Here is an 11407-nt window from a genome sequence, read left to right on the forward strand (position 1 = left end):
CAGATGGAACATTCATCTAGTGCGATGGTGAATTCCTCGGAGAGAGGATTTTTTTGGGGGGGGGGGAAGAGTCCCATTGTACAAATGGAAGTATTTGCAAGGGAGTTCTGCTTATGGGGTTTGATCAGTGAATCCCATATGAACATATAGAGGATGGTCATGCCTGCCTGGACTCTGGACATTTATACACAGGAATATGAGGATGAGGACCCGGTGGCCATCCAGATGTTGCTGGAATTCAAATTCCAGTATCCATGGCCAAAACGTTTCTCTGTAACCAGGACTCTTAACTATCTGTGGCCTATTAGAAGCGGGGGGAATGTTTTTACCCCCAACACTCTGTTTTAATGTATCTATGTGTGGGTTCCCCCCCCCCTTTGGTTGTACGGCGCTTTGATTTGCCTTGGGCAAGATAAAGTGACTAACAAATTTAATAAATATTCAAAGCTAAATAATTGGTCTTGTTAGATGGAGTAATGGGAGTGAGCGCCAAATTTTATTCATTTCAGTTGTTTATTACATTATTTTATATATTTATTTATATTTATAAATTGTTTTATTTATTAATTAATTGGGCCCAATGGCGCATAGAGGTCCAAAGGTCTCCCTCCTCTAAGTTCTGAACAAGCAGAGGTCCGGCAGAGAGAGAGAGAGAGAGAGAGAGAGAATATTTTTCTTCAGAACACTCTTACAAATTCACCTGCTTAACACATTTTTCCCAAGCAAGTGATAATGAGTTTCTTTCTCACTGCCAAGCAAGGACCAGAAGCGATCAGTGTAGTTTACGAACCCATTGAAACAGCAATTTGTTGTTCAAGTGCAAGCAAATCCTCTCAAACATTTCGTATTATGAAGTCTTGACACGGTCTTAGAAAGAACGAAATCAAAGCCTTTGTCTTTGCTGTCGGAGGCAACCCACCATTTCCAATGGAAGTTTCCACAGCAGCGACACACAATGTGTGCCTGCATACATATGTATATTTTTAAAAAAATCCTTACCTCTCTCGATTGCATGGCTATACGTTAACACGAGCAGCAAGGCGGTTATGATGACCGTCTTCATTTTTTGTCGCCTTACAATTGCACAAGTTTAAAGGGAAGACGATGCGATCGTGGCTTGCTTCCTGTGGGCTGCTTCACAAAGGCGGCGGAAAAGTTCGCCATGCCACTTATATCTATTTACTCCCAATTTTTTGATCAATGATTAATTTTGGGGTGGGACAGGGGGCATGCATCCTTGGCCTGGCTGAGATAAACTGAAGCTTCTGCCGGCAGGCAAACAGACACGGGTGGGTGGGTGCTGACAGACTCCAGACCATATTCCATTTTAAACATTAACTCAAGAATGCTCGGGCAGCCACACTTTCTCCCACAAGGTTTGCCACATAAAAGAGAGAGGGCCTGTGTGGTCCCTCTGCTGCAGCACCTTGTTTCTGACAGTACTCTCCGCATCAAATGTGGCACATTTATCTAATAAAAGTGTAGACTCTAGCACTGTGCAACAGATTCGTCCTGAATCCCAACACAAATCAGGCCTATTCGGAGGGAACGGGGCCACAGACAACTTGGACTGAGACGGCCACAGATCTCTGTGGGTCAGTTTGGATGGCCCAAAGGGATCCAGGGCTGTCAGCTGGTGGGGCATCAGGCAGGAAGGAGAGCTAGGTATCACATATTCCTGCGAAAAGGTCAAGACCTCCTCGACTACCAGCTGCATCTTCCTAGAAGAAGCTAGGATCCTGATGCAGCTAGCTCCCCTTTTTGCTGGATGCCATGCAGGATTAATGTCTTTGATCAACAGCTGTTACTTGGAGGCACTGATCCTGCATGGTGCTCCTTTTCAAGCGGCTTCCTTGCAGAAGCTGGCATGCATGGCGCAGGTGCTGTTTTGAATTGACCCCAGGGCCGGATTTAAGTTTGATGAGGCCCTAAGCTACTGAAGGTAATGGGGCCCTTTATACGTCCAGCTGTCCTTTGTCAACAACAAATTGTCACTGTTTTTTGTGCTGAATATATGCTATATGGTAATTTATGGACCTGTTGTTGTTGTTTAGTCATGTCCGACTCTTCGTGACCCCATGGACCATAGCACGCCAGGCACTCCTGTCGTCCACTGCCTCCCGCAGGTCTCTAAAGCCACTTGCACATGCAGAATGTAGGCACCCTATATACAGAAATGAGCAAACCCGTGATATTTTAGGGAGCAGGCTAGCAGGTGGGGCCCAATACTCACATCGTAGGAGCCTACACAAAACAAAACACTGTATGTAGGTTTTATTTTGTTTTTTATTTTATATTACAGAAATGTACATCCAGTTTTTTTTTCTTTAGTTTTTTTTTGGGGGGGGGGCAAGAGAGAGGGGCCCTAAGCTATAGCTTGTTTAGCTTATACATAAATCCGACACTGATTGACCCTAATACTCTCTGTGCTGGTGGAGGTAAGGTAAAGGTAAAGGGACCCCTGACCATTAGGTCCAGTCGTGACCGACTTTGGGGTTGCGCGCTCGTCTCGCATTATTGGCTGAGGGAGCCGGCGTATAGCTTCCAAGTCATGTGGCCAGCATAACAAAGCCACTTCTGGCGAACCAGAGCAGCACACGGAAACGCCGTTTACCTTCCCGCTGTAGCGGTTCCTATTTATCTACTTGCATTTTGATGTGCTTTCGAACTGCTAGGTTGGCAGGAGCTGGGACCAAGCAACGGGAGCTCACCCCGTCACAGGGATTCAAACCGCCGACCTTCTGATCAGCAAGCCCGGTGCCGGTGGAGGAGGAAACACAAAACATTAGCCACACTGTGTATGAACTAATTTGTGGCAGGACTCTGGCTGGAGTGGGTGGTCCCTGATTGTCCCAGGGCAGGTTGGCCTGATTGGGCTCTGCTAGATCAGAGCCATGAGGCAGACTGTGTGTGTGTGTGTGTGTGTGCGCACACACACACACACACACTTTGCAAAGTAGGCTGTTGTAGTCAGATCTACAGATGTGCAAGTTTCCAGGACAACCACTGATTTATCACCCAAAAGGAGGAGATGCATCACCCAAAAAAGTGGGCAAAAGAACACATTGGCTTGTGTAAAAGCTGCTTATGCTAATTTATTTGTGTAGGTGCAAATTTAAAAATAAATCTTCTCATTTTAATAGATGCATCTCTCTCTTTTTAAAAAATTGCTTTTCTATTATATCACACCATCAGCATATACTATCCGAACACAGGATAATTAGAAAGGAATAGCAGAAATATAAGACATTATATGAATAATAATGATAACATAACTTATTCCTCCAACTTATTTAGCTCTTACCAGTATGTATCTTAACTTTTGCTCCCCTTCTACTCTTTCCATGGTTTCCTGTTTGCGATCATTTTAACTGCATTTTCTTACTCCACTAGATTATTTTTATTACCTTACAATCTCTCACGTTGTAACGTCTACTGCTGAGCGTTTTTTTGCCAGCCTGTTATTTTCTTGTTGTAACATTTTCTCCATATAGTCTATATATAATGTCCAGTCTTCTTTTAGACTCTTTATCATTATTTCTTAATCTATTTGCCACGCTGGCTAATTCTATATATTCTAATATTTTAAGATGCCATTCTTCTTTTGATGGTACTGTTGACGGGATACACCCCTGGGGGGGGGGAAGATGGCAGACCCCCAGTGCCTCTGAGCGTAGCCCTGTTGGCTCACCTCTGGCTGGCATTTCCCCTTCAGTCCAGAGAACCGGTAATATGCGACCCTTCTCTCCTGAGAAGAGCACGCTGGTCTTCTTGCATCCTCCGGCGAGAAGAAAGACTCATGTGTAGTTCTAAAACTACCGTACTTTATTAGCAAACTATATACAGAGGCTTCATAATCACATCTCTCTGCTACCATAGAACATACCTGCCAAGTTGCTGTCAGAGAAATAAGAGACCGGGCCGGAAATAGCAGACCGGAAGTAGCGCTGCCGCCATTTTGGAACTGGGCGGAGCATGCTCAGAAGTGACTTTTGATGCTGCTTTGCCCAGTTCCAAAATGGCTGCCACGTCAGAAGTCGCACTGCGGCCATTTTGGAACTGGGCAGAGCAGCATCAAAAGTCACTTCTGAGCATGCTCCGCCCAGTTCCAAAATGGCGGCAGCGCCAGAATAAACCGGGGAAAAACAAAAAAACCCATTTTTTCAGCTAGGAATAGCTGGAAAAACGGGAATTTCCCGGGGGGAAAGGGAGACTTGGCAGCTATGCCATAGAACAGAAACACACTGAACCGCTTCTCAGAAGAACAGAAACTGAATGGTACAATAACACTCTCAGTAGGAGAGAGATAAGACAGACTTCCGTTCCCACACTCTCTCAGACTCATGACTCTTATGTGATATAAACAAATCATACCAGTCCTTGCTGAAGCAGCACATAAAACAGGACAGCAATAATCCTAACAACTGTATCTGTTCTCCACTTTTGTGCCACAAGAATTCTGGCAGCTGTGGTCACAAATATACATAAAGTAGTTTTGTTTTGGGGATTTCTGTTGTTATAATTCCCTGAAGGAAAGCTTTTGGATTTTTGGGAAACGGTCTTTTAAACATTGTCTTAAGTCCGTTGTTCACCTTCTCCCAAAATTCTTTTATTACCCTGCAAGACCACCATGAATGATGAAATGTACCAGCTGTTTCTTTACACTTCTGACTAGGTCACATTTGGATCTAAACATCTTGGCTAGTCTGCCATCTGTGGATCATTTTTAAGCAGTTCTCTTTCAGCGCATAACTAGCAGTGAATTCCACAGTCGTTCCCAACAATTTAAATCAATATTATGACCCACAACTTGTGCCCAGTTGGTCATAGATGATTTTGCAAACTCTTCTTTCATTTCCTAATCAAGGAATGTTTTATACATTTTGGATAAATTTTTAGTTCTGGATCTTAATATTTCTTTTTCAAATTGTGATGTTTTTTCTGCAAATCCCAATTTCTTGTCTACCTTAAATTTTGAAATAATTTGGTAATAATTTAGCCAGTCCAACACATATTCTCTAATCTCTTCAACCCCCCCCATTTTTTGTTCCCCTTCTGAAAAGTCTAACAATTTAATATAGGTGCCTCAGTTATCTCTCATTTAAATGTTTTCCCCTTGTCTCTGCTTCTATTTTGGGATAACCACCTTGGTGTTTGGTTTTCTAATAAATGTTTATCTCCCCCCCCCATACTCTAATAAATTTTTTCCTAACAACATGGTTGGAGAAACTTTTATGTATTCCAGCCTTGTCGTACCAAATGCAAGCATACCAGGATAACCACCTTGGTGTTTGGTTTTCTAATAAATGTTTATCTCCCCCCCCCATACTCTAATAAATTTTTTCCTAACAACATGGTTGGAGAAACTTTTATGTATTCCAGCCTTGTCGTACCAAATGCAAGCATACCAGCCATATTTAACGTCATGACCCTCGAAGTATAGCAATAGTATTTTCATCAATACCCAGTCTTTTATCCAGCAGAACCAGGCAGCTTCAAAATATAATTCTAGGTCTGCGAGTGCAAAACCTCCTCCATCTTTTATATCTATGAGAATCTTAGGTTTCTTCCCCCTCCAAATAAATTTAGACAGATCTTTTTGCCATTATTTTAGGCATTGTGTATCATTGAGTACTGGGATTGTTTGAAATAAAAATAGCATTTTAGGGAGAATTAATGAATTAATTGGGGGACGCGGGTGACACTGTGGGTTAAACCACAGAGCCTAGGTCTTGCTGATCAGAAGGTTGGTGGTTCGAATCCCCGCGATGGGGTGAGCTCCCGTTGCTCGGTCCCAGCTCCTGCCAACCTAGCAGTTCAAAAGCACGGCAAAGTGCAAGTAGATAAATACAGCGGGAAGGTAAACGACGTTTCCATGTGCTGCTTTGGTTCGCCAGAAGTGGCTTTGTCATGCTGGCCACATGACCTGGAAGCTGTATGCCGGCTCCCTCAGCCAATAAAGCGAGATGAGCGCCGCAACCCCAGAGTCGGTCGCGACTGGACCTAATGGTCAGGGGTCCCTTTACCTTTTCCTAATGAATTAATAGATACATCTTTTCATAGAAGGGATTTTATTTCTCTGTTTTCCAATATAAAATTCAGTTTCTTGTGAAAATTCACCACTGTTTCAGCATGAATTTCTCCTAATATACACATTTTGCATGCAATTGTACGTCATTTTGCACCACAATTGGCCATAATATAATGCATTTTTGGATGTCATTTTCATGAATGTATGCATTTATATGCACCCTTTACCCTAGTATCTGCATTTATGTACACATTACCTGGCTGGAGAACTGCATTGCAAAATTCAAAGAAATGCAAATTTTGACAGATGGCTCTGTTTTGGTTACCTAATTGATTTGGAAAATGCAAATTAGGTAGACCACCTTTAAATGCAAACTAAATCAATTTTCTCCCTATCCCTAGACTGTACTACATTAAGTATCAGAGGTAGTGTGCCTCTGAATAACAGTTGCTGTAGATCTATATAGTGGGAGAGATAATTAAAATATAATATCAATATTGTGAGTTAACCAGTCTCATATAACCAACATAATTTAGTCTAATTAATGCACAAAGGGGTTAACACCATAGAGTCAGCTGTCCTGACAGGCTTAGCTCCCCTTGGGAGGGACTAGGTAATGAAGCTTCCAATCTACTAGAGAAGCTCAATGTGTGAGGAGGTCAGAGCTGGTTGCTGCAGCTCAGACCTCATGCGTCTTAAAAGTCCTCTTGAGTTCCTAATTTAGGAACTTTCACCACTGATGCTAAGCCAAGTTTTACTGCATGTTTTACTTTCTCTAAATGCTGTATAGATATGCACATGAACTTGACCTTTGCAGAGTGTGTAAGTAAAGTATTTTAAACTTACCAAATGTGTAGTCTTTTTCTATGCAGAGGAAGAGGGGAATTTTTTGAAAGAACTCACAAGGGCATATTTTAAGTCTTTAATAGCCTATATCTCCACACTTGACTTTGCTGCATGTTTCAGGTTTTTAAATCTGTGCTGGAGTTTTCTCACCAAAGAGCACTTGCCCCAAACCTGGATCATACCATCCAGGGAATTATCCTTTTTATATATCTGTATTTTTCATTGCCACCAACAAATATCAGGTATAATATATAAAAACACATTATATTACAGATGACCGTTCTGCAAAAACATGCATATTTGCTCGAAATTCCTCGCAGATTAGGAGACACTGGCACTAAATTACTGATGAATTTTCATGGGGACTTAAAAAAAAAGAAATCACAAGCTGGTGTGGAAATGTGGAGATCTTAATTTAAGCCTGGAAAAATAAGAAACGGAGAGGAAACTCAAACTGACAGATTCATACACCCCTAAGACAAAGCTATCATGACTAGCAGTTATAGCTAGCCTCATTCCCCATGACAGCCTCCCTTTAGGAATAAGGTGTGAAGCATGATGCCCCATCATTTCTGTGCTTTTGGTGCATGCTGAAAATCTTTCTCTCCAAACACGGTGAATCGGGACGGGGACCCTGCATTAGAGAACAGCAGCCTACCCCCCCCCCTATTGCTCAGCACCAGTCACCGAAGCAAGCACAGATTGCTGTTACCATGGCTTTTTGCTGGAGTCTTTCAGGCACTGCCCCGGACCTGTCATTCACTCTGCCTGATGGCTGCATCCAGGTACCATAACTAGGGAAATCAAAAACTGGCAATCTGCTCCTGGGCATTTGTGAATTCTTGTAATCAAATCCAGGAGTGGAACCTGCAAGCTGTGATGGACAAGGTAGTATCCCTTACCACTCGGGGTACTGTAAGAGCTGGAGAAGAGCTATAGCAGAGCACTTGCTTTGCAGCAGCTAAAAAAGCCAATGAAATTCTGGGCTGCATCAATAGGAGTATAGCATCTAGATCTAGGGAAGTAATAGTACCACTGTATTCTGCTCTGGTCAGACCTCACCTCGAGTACTGTGTCCAGTTCTGGGCACCACAGTTCAAGAAGGATACTGACAAGCTGGAACGTGTCCAGAAGAGGGCAGCCAAAATGGTCAAAGGCCTGGAAACGATGCCTTTGATGAGGGACGGCTTAGGGAGCTGGGTATGTTTAGTCAGAAGCAGAGAAGGTTAAGGGGTGATATGATAGCCATGTTCAAATATATAAAAGGATGTCATATAGAGGAGGGAGAAAGGTTGTTTTCTGCTGCTCCAGAGAAGCGGACAGGGAGGAATGGATTCAAACTTCAAGAAAGAAGATTCCACCTAAACATTAGGAAGAACTTCCTGACAGTAAGAGCTGTTCGGCAGTGGAATTTGCTACCAAGGAGTGTGGTGGAGTCTCCTTCTTTGGAGGTCTTTAAGCAGAGGCTTGACAGGCATATGTCAAGAATGCTTTGATGGTGTTTCCTGCTTGGCAGGGGGTTGGACTGGATGGCCCTTGTGGTCTCTTCCAATTCTATGATTCTATGATTCTATGGATGCAGAAGGTCTCAGGGCATCCTCTGAGATTCCCAAGTGAAAGAATCTCTGGCAGCAGAGCTGAGAAGAAGAGAGACACCTCCTTTAGATTCCAAAGAACTGCTGTCAGCCAGGCTAAATCAGTCCTGCAACCACAGAAGTTACAAACCCACTCTCTGAAATGTATGGATAAACCCTTTGACCCCGAAGAGCAGTTAGGCTCTATTCTGAAACCTTGTGAAATGTGTCTGCAAAAAATAATAATAAACCAAGATAACTGACAATACAATCAGGGGCGTAGCAAGGGGGGGTGTAGAGGGCGGGCAGCCCTGGGTGCCACGCTGGAGGGGGTGACATTCGGCGCACCCCCCCCCCCGTGACTCCCAAGCCGAGCCCCCCAGTAAAAAGCCTCACTCGGCGGCTGGCTGCTTGCTCACTTGCTTGGCGCACACTTTGCTTCTTCCTGCTGGGGTGGAGGCGATGGGCGAGCCAGAGAGGGGCATCATTGGCTGCCGCCCCTCCCTGGCCCACCCCTCACCTCCGCCCCAGCAGGAAAAAGCAAAGCGTGGGCCTAGCAGGTGAGCGAGCAAGCTGCAGAGCGAAGCTTTTTAAAAAACCTTGCTCCGCGGCTTGCTCATGGCACCGCCAGCAACCCACTCCATAGCGTGCATGTGCAGTGTCGCTACGGAGCGCACATTCGTGTTACGGAGCGGGTTGCCACTCCGGGTATCCGAGCGGCTTCCTATGACACTGAATACAATTGAATGCGTGGTGCTCTGATTTCAGCTGGCTTGGTTGAATTGCTCTGGGTTCAGGGGAGATGAATGCATGAGGAGGGAAAGCAATGTGCAAGCAGAATGGCCAATGCATAGGGATGGTGGGAGCTGCAGGACAACAAAATTTGGAGGGCCACAGGTCCCCCACTCTTGCTCTTTTGAACTAGATGGTCTTGATACGGTATAAGGTTGCATATGTATAAGGTTGCATACACACACCAGAGTCCACAGCTTCTAACAAAAGACAAGCAAGTGGAGTGAGTGAGCCCAGCTTTTTAAATAAAACATTTGCATGAATAACGCAGAGCTAATCTCCTCCTGAGACAAAGGTTGAAGTCTAGTCTGCCAGATATCATGGTGCTTATATAACACATCGCAAACATCCAATGCAGATAACCAGGCAGGCAGAAGGAGGGCTGATCCCATTACAAATTTCCTATCCAGTCCCCTGACATAGAGACCTCTTGTTATATTTCAGGGGACATTCTAGCTGTGTTTTATGGGAATGTACACCTTCCTGTTCTATCCTGGGTTGTAAGCAGGGCAAGATCAAGGGACAGAGGCAAGGGACCTTAGGCTGAATTTGTCTGCACATTTTTAGGAACAGAGAATGATGATCTCATCCTTGTTCAACTCTGTTTCATGAAAAACACGTTCTGGGGTGAATCAGATGCTTCTAGAAGTATTTTACAGTCTGGTTTTCTTTAGCAACCATTCTTGTAAAATGGGGGGGGGGGGAGAGGGAGACCACTCGCACCTCAAGGTCCGCATTATCTTCTAGACAACCTTCTGGGAGGGGCACATGTGGTGGGTGGGGCCAGAGACAAAACAGGCTGTGCAACCAACCTAAATTTTACCTTTTGTATGAGTTGGCTTTGTTGTTCTTTAGTCGTTTAGTCGTGTCCGACTCTTCGTGACCCCATGGACCATAGCACGCCAGGCACTCCTGTCTTGCACTGCCTCCCGCAGTTTGGTCAAACTCATGTTCGTAGCTTCGAGAACACTGTCCAACCATCTTGTCCTCTGTCGTCCCCTTCTCCTAGTGCCCTCAGTCTTTCCCAACATCAGGGTCTTTTCCAAGGATTCTTCTCTTCTCATGAGGTGGCCAAAGTATTGGAGCCTCAGCTTCACGATCTGTCCTTCCAGGGAGCACTCAGGGCTGATTTCCTTAAGAATGGATAGGTTTGATCTTCTTGCAGTCCATGGGACTCTCAAGAGTCTCCTCCAGCACCATAATTCAAAAGCATCAATTCTTCGGCGATCAGCCTTCTTTATGGTCCAGCTCTCACTTCCATACATCACTACTGGGAAAACCATAGCTTTAACTATACGGACCTTTGTCGGCAAGGTGATGTCTCTGCTTTTTAAGATGCTGTCTAGGTTTGTCATTGCTTTTCTCCCAAGAAGCAGGCGTCTTTTAATTTCGTGACTGCTGTCACCATCTGCAGTGATCAAGGAGCCCAAGAAAGTAAAATCTCTCACTGCCTCCATTTCTTCCCCTTCTATTTGCCAGGAGGTGATGGGAGCAGTGGCCATGATCTTGGTTTTTTTTATGTTGAGCTTCAGACCATATTTTGCGCTCTCCTCTTTCACCCTCATTAAAAGGTTCTTTAATTCCTCCTCGCTTTCTGCCATCAAGGTTGTGTCATCTGCATATCTGAGGTTGTTGATATTTCTTCCAGCAATCTTAATTCCGGCTAGGGATTCATCTAGTCCAGCCTTTCGCATGATGAATTCTGCATATAAGTTAAATAAGCAGGGAGACAATATACAACCTTGTCGTACTCCTTTCCCAATTTTGAACCAATCAGTTGTTCCATATCCAGTTCTAACTGTAGCTTCTTGTCCCACATAGAGATTTCTCAGGAGACAGATGAGGTGATCAGGCACTCCCATTTCTTTAAGAACTTGCCATAGTTTGCTGTGGTCGACACAGTCAAAGGCTTTTGCATAGTCAATGAAGCAGAAGTAGACGTTTTTCTGGAACTCTCTAGCTTTCTCCATAATCCAGCGCATGTTTGCTATTTGGTCTCTGGTTCCTCTGCCCTTTCGAAATCCAGCTTGCACTTCTGGGAGTTCTCGGTCCACATACTGCCTAAGCCTGCCTTGTAGAATTTTAAGCATAACCTTGCTAGCGTGTGAAATGAGCGCAATTGTGCGGTAGTTGCAGCATTCTTTGGCACTGCCCTTCTTTGGAA

General features: G+C 44.3%; 1 protein-coding gene across 2 annotated transcripts in view; it reads right to left on the bottom strand.

Moving 5' to 3' along the window:
- GC (GC vitamin D binding protein) overlaps nt 1–1146 on the bottom strand; it is a 34000-nt gene extending 32854 nt beyond the window's left edge. For both annotated transcript variants that reach the window (XM_035103094.3, XM_035103095.3), the window contains exon 1: nt 1000–1146. In XM_035103094.3, coding sequence (XP_034958985.1) covers nt 1000–1063 — 64 coding nt within the window. In that variant the 5' untranslated portion in view covers nt 1064–1146. The remainder of the gene's footprint in view (nt 1–999) is intronic.
- Between the last annotated feature and the right edge of the window lie 10261 nt (nt 1147–11407).

This window comes from Zootoca vivipara, chromosome Z1, assembly GCF_965207765.1.
Source record: "Zootoca vivipara chromosome Z1, rZooViv2.hap1.1, whole genome shotgun sequence".
Lineage (NCBI taxonomy): Eukaryota > Metazoa > Chordata > Lepidosauria > Squamata > Lacertidae > Zootoca > Zootoca vivipara.